The 20,768-nt window shown below is 38.1% G+C and overlaps 2 protein-coding genes across 9 annotated transcripts in view; one reads left to right on the top strand and one right to left on the bottom strand.

Moving 5' to 3' along the window:
* The first annotated feature begins 5,795 nt into the window (after positions 1-5,795).
* Positions 5,796-19,929, top strand: ZNF518A (zinc finger protein 518A). Of its 2 annotated transcripts, XM_009087278.4 has the most exons (3): positions 5,796-5,951; positions 7,716-7,834; positions 10,131-19,929. In XM_009087278.4, the coding sequence occupies exon 3, from the start codon at positions 10,250-10,252 to the stop codon at positions 14,885-14,887; it is 4,638 nt and encodes a 1,545-aa protein (XP_009085526.2). In that variant the 5' UTR covers positions 5,796-5,951; positions 7,716-7,834; positions 10,131-10,249; the 3' UTR covers positions 14,888-19,929. The 2 variants fall into 2 exon arrangements, with proteins under 2 accessions (XP_009085526.2, XP_050832566.1); XM_050976609.1 differs by lacking the exon at positions 7,716-7,834 and having other exon boundaries at positions 5,844-5,951.
* The window catches only part of BLNK (B cell linker), an 89,352-nt gene continuing 87,850 nt past the window's right edge, over positions 19,267-20,768 (bottom strand). For all 7 annotated transcript variants that reach the window (XM_009087277.4, XM_050976611.1, XM_050976610.1 and 4 more), the window contains one exon: positions 19,267-20,015. In XM_009087277.4, the coding sequence (XP_009085525.3) occupies positions 19,896-20,015 (120 nt within the window). In that variant the 3' untranslated portion in view covers positions 19,267-19,895. The remainder of the gene's footprint in view (positions 20,016-20,768) is intronic.

Below are 20,768 nucleotides of genomic sequence, written 5' to 3' on the forward strand. Positions count from 1 at the left end.
GATTATCAGTAATTGATTTACATGTGGTAGAACTATAAATAAAGTGATAAACTTAAAAAAAAAATTGTTTACACATTTCTAAGAGTTCTTCTTCCTTTTGCTATTTGGCAACACTTCCCCATTCACAAATTATAACAATAAAAAGTCTCTTACCCATTCCACATATTGTGAAGGCAGAGAGATGCTTTTTCCACAAGTTTCCAAAGAAGATTCAATAAGTTCCTAAGAATGTTTTCTCAATTCTACAACAGACCCTTTGTATGCAAGTGATCAGAAATTGTACTTGAAAAAGCTATGCTGAGAATAAGAGTATGAATAAGGATATTCATTATAACAGGGCCTCTTAACTGGATGTGTCCAACTGGTGGCTGAATTAAAATAATTAACAGAAGCAACTGATGTACGGAGTCTATGTAGCAGAGCATCATTTGGCCAAAAGCAGATTCCAACAGAGATGTAGAAGATGATGGCAAAGGCTGCAATTTCCCAAGCTGGCTTGAGAAACTTACTGTCAAATTTTTGGCATGGTTCTATTTCACCCTTCTTCCTACAGAAAGAGAAATTAATTTAAATTCTTGTTAGATTGAATGCTGTCATTTTCATTTGAACTTCTATTCCTGAAGTTGTAACAATTATGGTTCAGATATGGTTCAGTTCCAAGACTGATTTCTGCCATGAAATCCACAAAGAAAACTGAATTGTTGACTTCTTTCATTGTTGCAATATTGCTTTAGCTGTGCAGGTGGAGACATGAAGAGTTCATAGATGTTCTGATATTAATAATGACACCTTTAGCTGTCACCATTAAGGCTGTTATGTTTATAAGATAATATATGTAGAATAGGAAGCTTTAACGTTATGTTTTTCTGCCATTTTGCCCTAAACAAACGTAGGCTATTTATCATAAGAAATACAGAGTCAAAATTACAGTGACATATGTCACTGACAGTCACATATAGGCAACCATACATTGCTCAGTACTTCATCGTCAAAACCAATAATGTAGTGTATTAGGAACTGCTTAAAAAGGAAATTTTCTTATTTTCTCTGTGTACTGATGTTTCATCTTAGAAATATGGACCTTCTCTCACAGCCCTACAGCTTATTCATATAAGCATTGTTTGAAGTACACTGTACTTTGTGAAAGAAATGAGCTCTGTCTAGCTAATGTATTATTTATTTAAGTGACAAGCACAGTTTGGAGATTTTTTGTAAGCAGATACAATACTAGACTGGACTAGCAGATAAAATACTAGACTTGAAGAATGAACTCTATGGCCCCACCAAAAGGCTTTTATGTAAGAATTCACCAATAAAATGTTTAATACAGAAAGTCAAGCTAGCACCTTTCAAGAGTGAAGTTGCACAGAACTGAAAAGAATGGATGGGTTTTCTTTGAACCCTCCATTTGCACTCTGCTGTTTACCTGTAAGATTACACTTTCTATTTATAGTCATGACAAGAATTTGAAACAACCACCTAGCAGTAAGATCACTTGACTCAGACTTATTGTCACTATCACAACAGATATTTTCTAACTCCTGTGAACCTGATATTCTTAAAAAGAAATAGAATCTTAATTCTTTCTTGCTTATCATTCAAAGACTGTCCTGCTGGGTAGTCTGCCTACAAAGCTAAGTAAGACCTGTCAATTCCTAAACATAATTTTCCTACATCTGAGTATGTTTAGCCCCAGGTTCCTTCGTCCATGAATTTCCGGCCTCTGCTACCTGTAATACTGCTACCCCTCCGTTGTACCATGAAGACAGGCATATTTTTTTAAATACATTTTTTAGTGACATATTCAGAACTTGCTGTCTTCTGGAGAAACAGTTAATCATTGCAGCTGTTCTGGTGACACTGAGCAGAAGCAGTACATAAGAATATGGTTTATAATCTCATTACATACAAGCCAAGAAAGAAATAGCAATAATTATATTTTATAAAGTATGTATTTAATATATTTATTAAATGTTGACATAGAAGAATGCATGAGATTGTTTTATTTACTGTCACTAAAAGCCACAAAGTGATTCAGAATTTTATCTGCTATAATTATGGAATTATTTAGTCCTTCATCATAAGAAAATTATCAGAAACAGGAACTCTTCCAGAAAACCCATACAGCCAATACATGAGCACACAGAATTTCAAACCACTGGAGAAAAATCAAGATGAATTTGCATCTGTAAGAACTTGTGGAGGTTTCTGCATTCCAACTCTTCTTTATGAAATATGTTCAAAAGACTGTCAAATTGTCACAAAACTGTCAGTAGAAAAGATTATAGAACAAAATGAACAGCAGCAAAGCCAGTATGATCATAGCTAGGAGTTTTGGTGCCATAAAGAATGAGGTAGCTACATGATTATGTCTGAGACGTAATTTTTTATTTAAAATTGATGTTTTAAGTGAAAGAATAGAAGAAGGCATAGGGGACGCTGATTTTTTACAGGATTTATGAGTTGAATGAAAGAGCTATTTACTATTAACTCTTATGTCCTTATAGAGCAAAGTCATAGAAACACTAAAAAAAACATGAAATACATAAATATCTTGATTAATTGTGTAGATTTTGTAAACTTCATTAGTTTAAATTCATGTTAGCTTGAACAAAAAGTGTGAGAGAACCAAGATAAAAATTGCCATTTATCAAAAAATGTTGTGAAATTTGGCTATCACACATATCAACGCTGAATAATTGCAAATGTGAAAATCTAACTGCAAAAATGTTCTCACCTTAAGCCAGGTATTTCCATTGTTTTGTAACTCAAATACAGAACACGCTAGCAGCAACACTTTATTATTTCTGACTGAGGAAGAAGCTTTCCCATGTGTGACTGAATTCAGTGATTTCAGGCAAATGCACAAACAAGGTTTTTCTTAGAAAATTAGTTCATAGAATAATTTGGTTATTCATGGCTGTTGTTTGCCTTAGCATACACTTTTGGAAACACATTTTTTTTCCCCCTCAGTGTTTCTGAGGAAATATATCCATCAGTCACAATTATTTGGTGTGAAATAATTTCTGATAGAAATGATAGATAGAAATTTCTGATAGTCCAGCAGATTATGAAATAAATGGTTCCAAACTGTCCTGCCATCCAAACCATAAATAAGTTGAATATCTAAAGAAAATCAGGGATGTCGTACTGCTGTGTGTGAAACACCCATGTACTAGAGGAAACTATTACATTTTCAATTTTAAAACATCACAAATATAGAACTAATAGCGCAATAATAAAAATCACATTATAAAGGCTACTTATTTGCACCTAATTGCCCTACCAATTTATAACAGACTAATGCAAATGAGACGTAGGTGGAAGCCCTGCCATTGTTTCTAGTTCAGATGCACAGAGTCATGTGATGTAATGCACACTGGGACAGTACAAATACCCTTAAAGCTTCCAAAATACCACACAGCTTACATATTTTTTGGACACAATAGCCAACGCTCAGCAAAAAAAAAAAAAAAAAAAAAAAAAAAAAAAAAAAAAAAAACCAAACCAAAAAACAACCAACCCAACCACCCCCCCCAAAAAAAAACCAAACCAAAACCAAACCAAAAAACCAACAAAACCAAAATCCACCAAACCCAAAACTGACGGCAGATATCAGAGCAATTTTTTTTGGTGAAAAGTAAAAACTGTTGTGGGATATTGTGTTTTACAGAACATAGACTGTCTAGTGGCTGAACATCATTTTCACAGCATGTCCCAAAGAAAAGTGGACCAAATTCAATTTAGCTTCTGAAAAAGAGTGAAAGACCAGAATATTACGTGGATCTCATGTCACAATTCATGCCATGTGAGGTTCAACTCACAAGGACCCCTTGGGATTTCCTTGGATGGCTTTCTGTTTAGCTCCTGCTCTGAGCTTGGTAAAAAGGCAATTTTTGTCTTCTTTGGTTCTCTCTTCAGTAGTAAGGCAGTTTCTTTAGTTTATAAGGGTTTCCTGGTATTCCTGCACATGGGAAGGTGGTAGACTATTGTTTTTACTGAGAAATTTTTGGGAGCATTTTTGCAGATGCTCACTTTCATGACTAATGGGGTCTTTCAGGAATTTTGGGAGAAGCTGCTATACAATGTCAACGTTTTTGATGGGCTTGCCCGTTGCTGTAGTTTTTCATTGGATTGCCACCTTTTTTCCCCATTTATTTCTACATAGATCCTAACTGCAGTAGAATTTCAATAAATGGTGTGTTTTGATGTAATCTTTTTTTGATTCCTGAGCAATGAAGAATTTCAATGGATATGATAAATTAGGCATTAGCCAGCCTTTCTTCTTCCTTTCTTGTGTCCTGTTGGTGTTATTCCACACAGGTTTTTTTCTGTCTTGTGCTTGGCACTCATAGATGTTCTAAATTTGAATTACAAAGTACAAAAATACAGATAAAATATCTGTTCCCATCTTACATATATTCATTGGGATTAATAATTGACAATATGATGTATATTTTATTTTAACATCTGGAATACACCAATTTGATACTGTAGCTGCTTGTTAGACTAATGATTTTCATGGATCATTATTTTCTGTTATCTTTTCTGACTTTAGGGTTTCAGACAGAACTATGCTGTTTTTCTTTCTTTTTCTTCAGTTGTAGTTAAGTTTTCAGATATGAAAGACTCTATGGATATGTACAATCCCCCCTTTTTACTTCTAAAAATGTAGTGAATCAGAAACCAGAAGAATACTCTTCTCTGCTTGCTTTTGGCACAGATTGATTCATTTGGGTGTAGTAGAACAATTATATAAATCTTTCCTTGAAGATATTTTTTAGGGCCAAGGAACCCACCCCAAAACGGCTTCTATAAATTTTCTTTTACAGTCCAGGACACAAGGGAAATAAGTGATGTCAATTGGAACAAGAAATTAAGAATATGTTCATGTTTAACATACCCTTAGTATACGCACATACACTCAAAGACATCAACACTCCTCCTTGTTCTCATATTTAATCATGGGTAAATATTGCACTTATTAAACTTTGTTACAACTAGTAAGATGCCACAAGATTTGTGGAGAAATGTTTAGCTGAATTGCTCGGCTAAATTGTTCATTAGACAGGTTTCCCAAAGGAAAAAGCTCAACCTTTCTCCTCTTTGCTTTTGAGTTTTGATCACTGTTTCCTAAGTGGAGAATGGATTTCCTTTGCAAGGACTTCTTCATTCAGAATTCATCTTTACAGTCTATTTCTGGCCGTGGTGCGGCTCCATTTCCTGCTTCTCACGTGCCTTCATTCTCTTCGGTGTCCTTACTCTGGGCGGTCTTCCATGTGCCTTACACAACTTCCACAACCCTGAAGAGCACGCTCCTGCCAGCAGCAAGCACTTTCCTCAGCAGAAATGATACCGTGTCTAACAAGATAAGCGCTTTGTAGTGATTATCAGCTTTGATTTTTATGTTATTTTCAGCATGTTAAAACAAATTAACTGATGTAATACAAGTATGTTTTCCCGAATGCTTTAACTGCTGACACCTCTTACAAACAGCCCTTTATGTATTGAGTCTACTGTTGTGTCTGTGCAGGTCAGCGAACCCACGAGCGCGGAACGACCATCGCGGGCCAGGCCTTTGCCTGGGATCGTTTTGTGAGGGGCAGCGGCTCTGCCGATCACTACCATTGGCCCAAACACGCCCTGGGGTGTAGGGAAGAGCACAGACACTCTAGGTAACGACGGGCGGAGCGGCCGTGCCATGTGCCCATAGCGCACATCGAAGGAGGAGAAAAAGGACGCGATGAGCAGGCGGAAGGCAGCCAGACCTGCCGGGACCGCCCCGCCCCCTCCCCCCCTTGGGCCTCGTCGGCCGCCGTCCGCGCATCCCTCAGGTGAACGCGTATCCCTCCGCCGCGGCCGCCCCTCAGCCGGGCTTGCACTCGGCAGTCCCCGGATGGAAACTGTGATGGCGGCCGGCAGCGCCTCGCCGGACGGTGGCGGTACCCGAGGTAACTCCGCGGGGGCCGTCAGGCGGGGAACGGGGAGGCCCTGCGCAGGGCGGGAGGGACGGTCCGGAACGGCTTGGAGCGGGCAGGGGGCGCGGGCGCCCGCGGCGGGGCGGCACAGGACGGTGCCCCGTGGTGAGGGTGAGACATTAAATAGTCCGCGCTCGCCGGCAGCGGGAGGCTCGGGTGGCAGCCGGCGCTGGGGGCGGGCGGGACCGCGGGGAGCGCCCGGGACGGCGGGACCGGGCAGAAATGGCCTCGTGTGCAGCTGCCGGACTGGACGTGGGGCCGTATCCCTCCGCCGGGCTGCGCGCCGAGAGTTGCGGCCGCCCCGGGGCCGTGCGGGCGGGGGCGGCGGTGCCGCGGAGCTCCCGAGGAAGAGCCGGGCAGGGACGCGCCTCGCTCGTCCCAACCCCACCGTCCACAGCGCCCGCTGCTGTGCCCGCGGTCAGACGGAGCTTCCGAGCTGCCGCTGCCTCGTCGGCCGCCCCGCGCTTTGTCCCGGCGCTTAGCGGCAGCCGTAGCCTCTGGCCGGCTCCCGTGGCGCCACTGCTCCCCCGGCAGCCCCGGCGGGCGGGGGCAGTGTTGGCCCGTCGGTGCGCTGGCCGAGTGTCGCCGCCGCGTTCAGCTGCTGTGTTTGTAAATGGCAGGTTCGCCCTGTGGCACGGGCAGGCTGTGTGTGTGAGCCCTGAGAGCGCTTCGGTGATTTTTTTTTTCTTTTTTATTTTTTTTTTTTTTTTAGTAAAGCACCATTGTGCTATTCGGGGCTCGGGTTGTGTCTGACTCCTCCAGCTCTATGGGTTTCATAAGATCTAGTTTTGTGAGTTCCTGCATGTGTCCCGGTCTCGGGAGAGATTAAGGCACCACTCTAAATTTGCAGGCACATAGAATGAAGCTAGGCATGGGATATCTTCAGTATAATTTTATTTATTTATTTAATAAAATTTAAATAAGCCGAAATTTCTTCCGAAATCTTGATGATACTGCCTGCTGGGATACCCGCTTTGAATGTAGTTTGAAATGGAAAAACTATACAAGTTACCTAATTTAACAGTGTCTAACTCTTGTCTGTAACATCTCTCTAGATCAAACTATATAGCTTAAACTTTCTGTCTGTATTTTTTTTAAACGAAATATGAACAAATTGCAGCATTTTTTGGGTGAAGAAAATTGAGGCTAAGAGCCTCAAGTGGTTACTTAGGCTTGTTCAGAGGTTTAGGGATTTTTCAAGTGAGAGTTAACTGTGGCACATGTTTATGTATTTTCAATGTTTGTACTCCTTTTATAGGCATTTAAATCTACTTACTTGTTTCAGATACTGTGAATGTAATATTCTACCTCTTTCCCAGTCTTTTGCACAGCTTTATAGAAACTTAAAATTAGGTCTTTGCCATTAAATTTTTTGCTTGAGAAAAGATAAGTGCTTATTGAGTTCAGGTTAAAATTCGATGGACAGAGATACCAGTCACTTCTTTCTTTTCTTTTAGTTTTTTCTTTTAAGTTATGTGTTTATGCTTCCCAGCCGTGAATGCCTGAGTTGTAGTGGCAAAGCTAAGGTAAAATAGGCATTGTTAAATTGTGTGTATATACAATGTTGGTATTGCATTTGATGGTATTCTCTGGGAGAATAGTTGGTCTATATTCTTGTCTTCAATGTATTAAAAATCCACATAATGTAAATTTGTGAGGGATTTGTGCTTTTCAGCTTATTCTTTCAGTTTTTGCTTGTATTTGCACTATTTACAATACCTTTCGTTTTGTTTCCAGAACTTTTTCTAGTATTTTTCTTGACTGTGGCCTTCTCTGAGTCTTGCAATCTTACCTCTTCTGTGTGTGTGGAAAATACCCAGCTGTTGAAGAATTGAAGTCAAGTATTTTCTTAACGCGTAAGTCAGACTTCAAAAATATACCTTTAGAGATCCCTGGGATAAAAGAAAGCCCTTTTTTTTTTTAATGGTTGTTACAAGTAAATATTTTTATTTGTCATGCTGCAGGAGCTTGTTGATTGTTGCATGCCACCCAAAAATAATAAAATCAAGTATAAGGTTAATTATTTAAAGGGGATCTTAGATCGCGACTCTTTGCCAAATGTTGCCCAGTTGAAGACCACATTGGCTTGGTATTGAAAGCCTGAGCCTTGTTCTCTGCAGCACTTTATCCACTTCTGATTTCAATAGTTTTTATGTAAACGTACTTCAGGTTTCAGTGTCTGGCAGTGTAACCTTTTAACCTGAAGGATGGCCTGCTACATCAGGATGATGTATTGCGTCATGCAAGCAGTAATCTTTGTGTTGCGCTTGTGTCTTAAAATGTTGTTTGAGCAAACAAATCCAAATAATTCTTAGTTACTTATTCTTTATGAGGAAGTTCAGCTTGCTTCTATTCAAATAAGGGATATACCATTGGCAAGAGAATGCATTTTAATGCAGTACTCTTTTGGTGGAAATGGGATATAAATGCACATGAGTTGCTCTCTTCTCACGGCTCAAAGCTGGATAATAGCCCACATATTAATCTTCTGTGTTGAAGATGGGGAGTATGTCATTGAATTAAAAGAAAAATAAAAGTCCTGTATCCAAATTTTTTCCATTTGGAGAGATTCCAAGGAGGGAGTGTATGTCTCTGTGATGTGTTGTTTTGGGGTGTTTTTCGGTTTTTTTTTTTTTTTTTTTGATGTCCAGATGTGTAATTGAAGTCTTCGCGGTCTCATATCTGGAGAACACAGTTAAGTGAATTTACTTGATATTAGAGTCTGTGTATAGTGTCAGTCTATTGTATTTATTATTTTCAAGAATTGTGCAGAAGTGCTAGTATCTTCTCCAAAGGAAGGCATTAAAGCATGTGCTTAGAAAAAAAGTGTTGCTTTCTTGCTACTTGATACAAGAACATGGACTTGAAAATTTTTCAGTCTCCAATTTCTTTGTCAGGTATTTGCATGTCTAATGCTAGATACTTCCTTCTCCCAGGACTGTGGGAAAATATGAAAGATCTTAGGGCTAATGCTTATGGTGGCTTGGAGATCTAGAAGCAGCCCTTGCACTTATTCACAGTGAGGGTGTGATCATTCTTTCCATTTGAATCTGAATAGATATGATGATCTAATGAGTTGCAAGTCTGTGTTGTTCAGGGTGAGCTTATCAGACTTCAGCTAACAGTTTACTGACTTTTGTTAGGAAAGAAGAAAGTGACTTTGTGACTTGTTGCTTTTCAGAATTGAAGTTAATTTTCAGTGTTGCTTTTCAGAATTGAAGTTAATTTTCCTGCTGTTCCAATTCTGCTGATTCTGTGTCATTCTGCGCAGGAGTGTTGTTCAGGCATGGACTTGAGCTGCTATAAATTGTTGATGCAGCCTGTTATGGAAACACTGACAACATGAAATCTGTAGTGAGACAGTGATGCTGACCATAACTGTTTGAGCCTTTTAATACATAGGGGGGTACTGCTGTCAGTCGTGCACTGAAAATATTAACATGTACTCAGGAACATGCAATGAGAAATCTAAGAACTTTTATCTGTTGATTGATTAAGACTTGTGTGGTACTAAAGGCAGGCATGTGAAAAATTCATTGTAGGTCAGTGTGATTGGTTTTTTGATGTTGGTAAAGGTCATCTCTCCATTAGTGAAGCAGATATTTTGTCAGATTCTGATTTTATTTTCTTTCCTTTTTAAGCACAATAGTAACTAATAGAGTAGCACACTTGAGTAATAAAAATGTCAAATTCTGTAGATTTTGACTTCTTTTTAGTACTTCAGTTAGGGGCATGTCACAAAGGAGTGGTTTTATTTGCATGAAATCCCAAATAAGTAATAAACACAGGCTTCATTTAAAAAAAGTAGGTCTTTGGACTTCTTTATGCTTACAGAGTGGGAGAAAGCCAAAATTTGATGACATGTATCTTTCAGTAGATGTTCTTTAAAACATATTTTTTAAGTTTTATTTATTTATTTTTCAAAAAAACCACTGAGTAACAAACCAACAAACACCCCCAACACAAACAAACAAAGGTTATAGTGTAATAGCTTTTTTTTTGCCTCATCCCTTATTTTTTTATCCCTTGAGCAATATTATAAAAATTAACAACTTCAGAGATTGGCATATATTTGTTAGTGATTTGTAATAGGTGTTCTAATTGCATTAGTTTTAAAAGTAATTATTTGCTTTGTTTGTTTTTTAATTTCAGGAGAATGAAATGGGGAAGTTGTAGAGCTTTGAGAATAACTCGGCGCAGTTGTCTCATTTGCTGCCAGAAGTAAGACTTAATCTCAAGAATTCATGTAAAGAAAAGTAGAACCTAAAATCATGTCATCTGAAGAGGAACACTTTTTTTGTGATAGAAGGCAAATCAGTTTCTCACAACACAATGCTCTGAAGAATTTTTCTGCAGACATTACTTTGAAAAAAGAGCTGGTGAGTGATCCTTCAAGTATGACGATTCAACCAGCAATTTTAGATGTCAATCTCACTTATGGACTAAAAAACGTGAAGATTGAATTGCCCAAGGTGAACATTCCAAATGAAGTATTAATGAAACATGAAGTTGATAGGTTTAGAAAACTCTTTCAGTGTAAGCAGCAAACTGCTAGGAAATCCTTAAGTCTAGAGAAAATAAGTGGAAGCAATCTCAGTTATTCAGAAGGAAGCCACTTGCAAATTAAACCAGAAGTGCAATTTGAAGAAGGGTTGAAAACTGCAGCAAAGATACTGAATTTCACTTGTACGAAGTGCAAGGATAACATTAGATACAGCCCAAATGACCTACAGAAACATTTTCAGCTGTTACACTATGGTGAGTTGCCTCTGTATCCTTGTGAGATGTGCAACTTCTCAGCTAATGACTTTCAGTCGTTTAAACAGCACAGACGCATCCATCGTAGCACTTTAGTAAAATGTGAGCTCTGTAATGACGAGCAGATATACACTTTGTTGGCTTTGACAAAACACTTCATATCAAAGCATTGTGTAAATGGACACTTCCAGTGTGAAAAATGTGGGTTTTCTACCTATGATGTGGGTACATTTGTTCAGCACATTCACAAACATAAGGAGATTCCCTATAAATGTGGAAAATGCCATCAAGAAAACTTTACAGAAGAGGAGCTCCAAAATCATCTCCTTGTTCATACCAGTATGTTTTCTTTTGGTTGTCCTTATTGCAGTTACAGCACATCGCGGAAAGATTATCTTTTAAAACACATCATAGCTTTACACAGAGACCACTTAATTGCAAAAGAAAAACTGGAAAAGGATAAATATGAAAAAAGAATAGTAAAGACTCCAGCAGGACTGAAGCTTGTGTTAAGAAGGTATAAAATGGGAGCATCAAAAAAAACACTCTGGAGACGGAAGAAGATAAGCAGTGGAAGTGACAGTGCTGGAGAAGGAAATACACAAGTGCTAAGAAGTGTGAATAAAATTCAGCCAAATGCTGAGGAGCTGAACCAATGTATGAGAGACATGGAAACAAATGAAGAGAAAGATCAAGTTAAATACATGGAAAAGCGTCATTTCATGGGTGGAATGCTCTCTGCTGCTACTGCACAATACAATAAGGCAGATGATGGGACAAATTATGGCCTGGGATTATTGAAAAGTGCTGTTCATGGACCAACAGTATTGATGGTTAAAAACAATAAAATATCTGTACCAGCAAATTACAGTGCTAAATTTATGGGCTTTAAAATGGTAGATGGAAAACAACATATTGTTATAAAATTACTACCTACAAGTAAGCAAAATGAATATTTGTTGGGTCAGAAAGTTGATCCTGTTAAAGATGGTTCTGCAGCTCCTTTGCTACAGACTGCTGATCCCTGTGGCTTATCTTCAGGTGCTATACCACATGTGAGTGATCAGTCGACTTTAAAGAACAATTGTGTTCATCCATTGACTTCCCCTCCGTTTTCTTGTCCTCCTCCTCATTCTGGAAAAACAAAAGTGGAAAAACAAAATAACTCCATATTATACAGTAGGAGTGTTTCTGAAACAGTAGCACCTTCTAATGTAGCTGAAGGAAAAAGTCCAAATTGTTTGCCAATGAAGCTGGACTCAACTGTACCTCCACATGAAGTGGTAACAAAAGTTGGAACTCAAACTAGTATCTCATGGGGAAGCTTTTGTTCCTCAAGTCATCCTCAGGTATTATCACCTGCTGTTACAAATACCCTTCATTATGACCCTATGAAAATGGCCTACTTTCCTGAACTGAAAATGCAAAATGGTGGCCTGAATAATAGCAATGGAAGTAATAATCTCTGTTATTCAACCTCGGTGGATTCATCTAATGAAGGGTTGTTGTCTTTTCACAACTATTCCAAAATAGACTCTTTGGATAATCCATGTAGCATTTGGACGTCAACAGATGACAGGTACAAAGAATTTAGCAAAAGAGGTTCTTTTCAAAACAGTAGAAACGAACTTCCATCTTCACATTCAGAGTCAACGAAAGGTTTGAAAGCAGAGAAAATTGTGTCAGCCCAATCAAATATTAATAAAACTTACAAACACGTGAACACTAAGAATAACTCTGTGTCTTTTAAAAGCCAACCTCAATGTGTTGTTGACAGCGAGTGTTTTACAGAGGACAAACATAATGGCCGACAGTATTTGGACACTAACATAGAGCAAGGCTTTCAGAACATAGCTGAGAAATTCCAGGAAAAAGCCTCTGATGGTGTTAACTCTTTCTTAATGCCTAAAATCACATCTGTTTTCTCATTACAAAGTGAGCAGGCAGCTAATTACTTATCGCCTGAGATAAACCAATTACTGCAAGATGTGTTAAAAGTAAAAACAACGTCTCAGCAGGAGTTCCACAGCAAGACTAACTGTGTCAAACTTCATTCTGATAAGCTGCTTTCTGGTCCTGAGACTGGGAATGCAGCCTGCATGCATTTAAGAAGCTCTGCAACTGCGTGTGGTTTTCAGAGGCCTCCTCCTAATGTACACTTCCCTTTGTGTAAGAGAGAGTTCAACACAAGATGTAGCACAAATGAAGGTACATGTTATGGGAGAGAAAGACAGGCACCCAAAACATCATTTGATTCACAGGATGTGGACACATTTTCCAGAACTCCAAGTGTTGGTACATTGCTAAAAACTCCTACAGATGAGTTTACACAGCAGTTAGTAAAAGATAAAGTGCTGTCTGCAACTCAAAATCCTAGCAACTTTTCACCAGTTTTGCCTGTTCTTCAGGAACAAAAGAAAGCCCTTTTTGTTCAGTCCCTTCCATCACGATTTTTCGTTCCTTTCCACCTTTCTAACCAGTCTAGACAGCAGGTGGTGTCAGGAAAATATCTTCCATCAACCAGTTCATCAGATGTTACTAAAGGTGTACCTGCATCTTGTGTTTCAAATAAAGGACCTGGAATGATTTTGACTTTTAGTGGGGCAGCTGGAACAGTTGCAAATGCCGCTAATGATAGTTCTCAGGTTTTAGGGGGAGTTGCATCCAGAGAATTTGGGAAAATACCAGCTTCAGAAGTGAAGGGGAGAAATGACAATTTTAGAAATGTAAGAAGTTCCTGTAATGGGGAAGTATGCGGTACAGAAAATGACTCGTTGGATAGTATGCTATTCAAAGCACCTCTTGTAGTTACAAACTCATTTGAGTCGTCTGTGAATGCAACTTCTATGAAGGTATTACCAGAGCACCAGGATGCTGTCTTTGGTTCTTTGGAGTCAGTAAAACAACAGGAAATTAAACAGGAACAACATGTTTATGCACTTTCGCCTGATGGACAGCAGGGAGTTTTTCTGAAGTGTTTGACACCAAACAAGCCTGTACTTCATAAACCAGTTTTTTTTCAGGATAATGCTCATCAGAATTGTCAACCAAAGAAAACTGGAGCCATGCAACAGCAGCCTTTGCTGAAAATAAGAACTCATACTTCACATACACTGTCTGATAACACTCAGTCAGTAAGCAACTCGGTGCCCTCACTACAGGTGGATAACTTGCAGTCCCTTACTCCTGCACTAGCACAGAAACAAACTAATTTTAGTTTTAATGATGCCTTAAACTTACCAGGTGGGTTAATGCCAGCAAATGCCTCTTTGGCAAGCTCTAATCCAGCATGTCGTGTTCCTCCTGTAGAACCTGTTTATTCTGCCAAATCTGCAGGGTTGCGGTTGCAGAAATGTTCTATCGAGAGTACGCAAGTAATAGCTGCTAACAAGAGGAATAACTCTGGTTGTCAGAAGTCCACATGGAGCACCCAAAACAGAACTGCAAAAGTAAAACCTAGTTCGAAACAAGCTGGATCTAAAAGTTCAGGAACTGTGGGTGGGCAAAGAAGCAAGAATTTCAAACGTAAAAGGAAGGCTAGTTGCCCAGAACCTCCTAGAAAGAAAGCAATGTTGCACAGAAAGTGTAAAGAAAAGACTCAAGCTGAAATTGTTAGTGAATCAGGTAGCCCTTACAAACCAAGGGCATCAAAAAAAACTGTGAGGACTTTGAAATTACTCCCTTTTAATTCTAACCAGCTTGTAAAATGCCCCCGGAGAAATCAACCAGTTGTTGTGCTTAATCATCCTGATGCAGATGTTCCAGAAGTTGTAAATGTAATGAAAACTATTGCTAAATTTAAGGGACATGTTCTTAAGGTTTTATTGTCAAAAAGAACTGTTGAAGCTCTTCTGCAGCCAGACTTCTGCAATCCTTCGGATGTAACTACTGATAATGTTTCTCAAAAAAGATACAGGACAATAAAACCCCTTAACCCTGTAAAAGAAAGATTTGTCTTAAAATTGACACTGAAAAAGACTAGCAAAAACAATTACCAGATTGTGAAAACTACCTCTAATAATACCTTGAAAGCTAAGTTTAGCTGCTGGTTTTGTGGTAGAATATTTGACAATCAGGATAATTGGGTAGGACATGGACAGAGGCATCTGATGGAGGCTACTCGAGATTGGAATTCATTAATGAAACGATGACCAGTGAAGAAAATGGTCATTAAAGTTTAAAAAAACCCCAGTTGGATTAGGATACACAAGTAATTCTGTTTTGTATGTCAGTATTGTAACTGAGGTTGAAAAAGGATGCAAAGTTCTTGTGTTTTAAAAGAAAGAGTGTATTCCCTATTGCCATCAGATTTGAGAAAGATTAAAGAACGTTGTGGTTTAAATAATTTGTAACTAACTGCAAATACAATTCCATAAAAATATATATTATTTTTATTACTGCTATCATGTGCTATATTTTTATTCTATAGAATGAGACTTCAGGGCCTTTGTTCTGTACATACTTAAAATCCCTAAACATGTAAATATTTTTATACTTTTCAGTTACTTGGTATAATTCTTGCACAGAAATTACACCCTTCCCCCCAGTTTTTCAGTTCTGTGCATGCACTACTAAAACGAATTTTTAAAATATTTTTAAATACACACAGCTGTTATCCTGGGATTTTTGTTATTTTCACTTAGTAGCTCTTGATTTTGTTTTTCAGGGATTGAACACTATTATTAGCAAGTGCCTCAAAGATGTGAAGCAGTTTACATTATGTTGACTGTGTAACCATGGGTCTGTATAGGGCTGTTCCCCCACAGTTTCATTTAAACAAAGCCATATGTGAATGCTTTAAGCTATATTGCTATGCACATGACACTTGTACTATTTCTGTGCAGTTTGTCTACTTTCTTAGTGAAGTATTTTTCATAAAATTAATAAAACATATTATGATTGTGATAATACGGTGAGTCAGAATGAAATTGATTGAAAATATACAGTATATATATTCATAATGTATATGGTGTTTAAGAATGGTGAACATTCCTAATCTGTATTGATTTTGTCACTATTAAATTTGCTATAACTTGTGTTTACAGCATATGACTTTGAGCATTTATAGAATATGTTTCTATCTTGCTATGTCTGCCACAAACCCTACAGGGATCATCAGGATATGGGAAGGTGCAGAGCACCATTTTAGGCTTGTAATTGCTTCATAGCTTTATTTCAGGTGGATGTAATTTGTCCTCATAATGACTTAATGTTTTCTACTATTGCTTATTCAGATATACTGCCTTTTGGGGCACCAGGAATTCGGCAAAGCCAAGTCTCAAGTTACCCTTCTCTTATTTTACCAGCCAGAAGGGTAATGTTCTTAGGAGCCTGCTTGCTTTCTACTTTCCGTTTTAGAGATAATGAAGGGAGAGACTAAGCATTATAGTTTTTAGTCTTTATGTGAGGGCATGTAAGCAAAAGACCTCTTAACCATAGTGACTGAGGGTGTATAGATGAAGGTCCTTATTATCCATAGTAATTAGGCTCGAGGCTTTGTCCTCCAGATTCTTAATGAACCTTTGTAGGCTAGTAGTTTCATTCTTACCTGGGATTGCTCTTATCATATGGCTGGCACCTTTTGCCCAAGTATGAAGGTGTAAGCCAGCTTCCCAAAGTATTGATGGAAAAGCTGTCAAAATTGAACAGTAGGCTTGGAGAGGACTGGGGCATTTAGATTGTGAGGTTTAGATTGTATGCAAGCCCAAGTAGTTTTCTGTTACTGGTTCCTTAAGGTGAAAATGAAGATTTCTTGCTACCAATGAAACAGTGAAAAGTCATGGATGTCACAGGCATGTCACCACTAACCTGAATTCAACTTACATTTTAAAAAGCGTTAAAATTAAAAACAATTGCTTCAGTGATTAAGATAAATTTTTGTTTCTTGATAATGTGTGTTGGCAGGAAGATGCACACTAGCCTTGCATCTGGTGAGTTAGGTATGGAAGACAACTGAAGCAGTCAATGTAGTGTAGTGAAGCAGTGTAGTTTGGGTGAATTAATACACAGTTGGTATGTGTTGTGTATCTAAACTGGATCATTTTGCGCTGCACAATGGGCTTGAGCTCTGATGTTAATTTAGCTAGGAACTTTGAAGAAGACCTGTGTAGTGGTGAGGAAGCAGGTTGGAAAGAAACAGCATTAGGAAAGGACAAAAACATTTTAAGCTTTTTTGACTAGAAGGATCTATTGTCTCCCTGAGCTTGCTCTTCTGTAAAATGTGAAATTGAACCTGCGAATTTTGGACATTGCCTTTGCCTTCTTTGAAAAAAATGTATGTGAAATTTGTTTCTAAACCTACTTGGTGCCATTTCAGCAAGGATGACCAGTTTTTATTAACAATTACTTAGCATTGAGGTGGAAGTTCTGCTGTAGCATTAGGGGTTTTCTCTGTATTGATGAATCATAGAGTGACAACTGTCTCTGGAATATTTTAAATAATTTATTATTTTTGTATGAATTGACCTTAAATGGTACTGTGAAAACATTGTAAAGCTAGGAAATGTTGAAATAAGGTTGATTTATATGATCTTAATTAATTGGCATGTGTCACTTTTTTCATGGACATCCATCTTACTCAGGGCAGAGAATTTTTGCTTCCTCCTGGGTAGCAATTCAGTATTTTGTTTCCCCACTCTTAACTAGGTCCTCGTATTATTTAGTGCAGGTTGCTCAAGTACTGTTCTAAATAAATAATTTTATTCTTACGACCTTTTTCATGGTGCATTGTTTGAGGTCCTTAGAGTTTGGCATTTCTGCAGATTAGGTTTCAGAAAATCTCAAGTGGGCCTTCACTGAAATTAAGATCAAAATTGATTACCATCAGGAGAAAATTTGGTTGAAGTGATCTGACCTGTGTTACAGTAGATGGTGTGGTAGAAGATGCAGGGAAAATATGTTCAGTTCTTCAGTTCAACTGCTTTCACTGTATGAAGCCTTTTTACTGGCTGAGTTCTGCAATATTGGTGCGTTTCTCAGCATTTTCAGTAAATGCGGAGAGGTATTCTACAAATATCCTACAAACCTCAGTTTTTCATTATAAAGCTACAATTTTTCCCAGAAGTATTGCATGAACCAAGTGAAACACATAAATCCATATGGAAAAACATTCATTTCATTGATTGTATATTTAATGCTTGTATTATAATGGATATAGCTGATGTGACAAGGTTGCCAGGTAACTTGAAGTATCTTGAGTGCTTTACTATGCAACTATAGATTTTATTGTTTTGGAACATACAAAGAGAGGTGCAAGCACAAGGTTATCAACTGTACAACTGTACAACCTTGAAGAGCCCTAAAGTCTATCCCATTATGTGTTCTTGGCAAGATGTGTATTCATCAGTAAGTCATGGTGCCCTTCCTCAGTAATTCCAGTGTTTTAACAAAAATTTGTTACAGAGTTATGTGACACACTTTTTTTCTTTACACTTCCTAATAATCTCTTTTTGCTGCTAGTGCTTTTGATTGAAAGAAGAATGTAGTTTTGTACCTTGTGTCTCTGAACACTTGGATTTTTGAGAAAGCAAGTTCTTACTCGTCCCATGGAGCAACACTGCCAGGAATGATATGCAGTACTCATTGTACTCTGTGTATCAGGTAGGCAGATAACTTCTCCTTTGTGCATTATTAAATATGACACTTTGCCCTGATATCTCAGACAAAATAATTAATTTTTAGTTCTAGTTTATGGGTTGTTTGTGCATGTGTGGTATTTTGGTGTGAGGGTTTTTTTTTGTTTTTGTTTGTTTTGTTTTAGCTATTCAGTGAATGACATTGTATGGAAGAGAAATTAGCTAACAATATCACAATATCAAAGAAAGATGAGGGGAGAGGTGTGTTGCTGTGTCTGTCAGGTCAGACTTGCTATACCTGTTACCTGGAGCATGGTGGTGGCATTAAGATGACTGCTGGCACTGCAACAGCCACACCAAGTCACCATTTCCTGCATTCTGTAATGGCTTTTCAGCCCACAGCACTGGAATTTTTAACTCAGCAGGCTTCATCCTGAGTACCAATTTATTTTATGTCCAGAATGTAGGAAATGATAACTTGAAACTTGCTTAAACCTTCTTCAGTTAGCAATTGTTCCTAGAAGTTTTTCATTGATGCAATTTGTACATTCATCAAATTAATTTTTACCACTTGAATATTTGTAGAAGTTTACTTTGTTCACAATATTACAGTAAGTAAACCACTGTGATAGAACAGGCTATCACATACAAAAGTGGGGTTTTTTTTGGTGTGTGTCTCCATAAGTAATTCAGCAAGAACTGAGTGGGTAATTAGTCTAGCAATGATGCAGTGCACCTGGGTCATCAGCAGTAGGCAATTTGAAGACAAAAGATTTGAGAGTCATTAAGCCAAATTATGTGTGTGTATAATATATATATATATGAGATAAAGCTATAAAAAGTGATACTGTTCATAACATTGTGAAGGAGCACATACAAATATATACATTAAAACATCAACACTAGTGAACTGGTGCTTTCTTGCTGAAGGGTGCCAGAAATGCAGTCCAGCAAAGTCTCCATACACTACTGCATTTACAGTATTTTTAAATTTTATTTGTACATTTGAAAATACAAACAAGAATATCAGTGAAACAGGGTGAAGCTGAGGGAAAGTACAACATATGTCCATAAATCTAAAACATTCAGGTGGATTTATTGCCACTAATCAAAGAACAGTCCTATTTTCAACTTGTGCACAGTAGTACATTAGGTCAAGCTGCTCTAATTTCTGGGGCTGTGCACTTTACAAAGAAATTGTTGAAAGCAGTGATATGTGGTAAACATAAATTGAAAGAGTAGATCAATGTGGGTATTCTCATTTTTAAAACAAAACTGTCCTTCAAGAAATCTATCTTCAAACAGCAGTCAGAGGACCAGGCTCTGGTATGCAGTTGTTCTTCCTATGACTTTGGATACCCTTGTCACAGATGACAGCATATCTGCTTTGGCTTCTTGTGTTAAACTTTCTTGATAAAAGTGACGTGGGGTTGAACTCTATGAAATGCATTTCTTACTACTCTGTAGGTGTTCTTGAAGAGTGTTTCCCATTATTTTGGATTTTCTTCTTTTAATACCTTGTCCATGTCTCGGTATGTTGAAAGAAATGATTAAAGAGGTCTTCCATTTCAGCAGTTCAGTTTGATTAAGAAACTCTTACAATATATTTCAGTTTTGTAGAGTCTTTTGTGTTGTTTTGGCTGTCAATTAGAACCAGGGAGGTGCGCTGATGATTCTCTACTATTTCAGCAACACTGTCAAAGCGCTGGATAAAGAACACAAAAAATAATTAGTGCTGGCTTCCTTAAATGCTATAATATTGACAGTAATCACTGCATCTTTTTATCTTTGCTTCTCATGTAATTGAAGCAAGTTAAGCCACTTGCTACCAAGTTAGATGCTTTGCCTTTTAGTGAGAGCGCTGATCCTTCTCTTAGTTCTTATTTTAGTCATAACTGATTAGACAACAGAAGATATTACAGGTACCAGATATCCCCTTTTCATTTGTGATTGCCACCTCCACAAACTGAACCACTGAGTTTGCTCTGGGCCATGGTGAACTGACATTTCTTTTTACCTTAATGTATAGTAGGCTGCAGACTGGCTGCTCAGCAGCTGTGGTAGATGTGGTTCAGCCACCTTAGAGGGAAGGCTGTGTCCAGGAGTAACAGGTACAGGCAGCCATCTATGAGACCTGTTCTCCTTACACAGTTTTAATGTTTGTCACTGTATATTAGTATCCAGAATCTACTAGATCTGTTGCTTTTCCTTTTGGACTTTGGTCAAATAAAGACTTTGGACTATCCATTTATCCTGAGGTCATTTTTCACCCTTTGTTGAAGACCAGGTGAGCTTCAGGCTATTATATTTTCTCTGATCTCAAAACTGGTGCCTGGGAGGCAGATAATTGGGCTATGTCAAGCCTACTTTCACACTGCTGAAAAGCCTACTGTATGCAGTGATAAACTGTTTTCATTGGTATTGGTGTTCCAAGTTTCTGTTTTGCTATAAGAATAAT

This window comes from Serinus canaria, chromosome 6, assembly GCF_022539315.1.
Source record: "Serinus canaria isolate serCan28SL12 chromosome 6, serCan2020, whole genome shotgun sequence".
Classification (NCBI taxonomy): domain Eukaryota; kingdom Metazoa; phylum Chordata; class Aves; order Passeriformes; family Fringillidae; genus Serinus; species Serinus canaria.

Bases quoted from the DNA above. Each gene is read 5' to 3' on its own strand.
- ZNF518A (XM_009087278.4), top strand. From the start codon at position 10,250: ATGTCATCTGAAGAGGAACACTTTTTTTGTGATAGAAGGCAAATCAGT.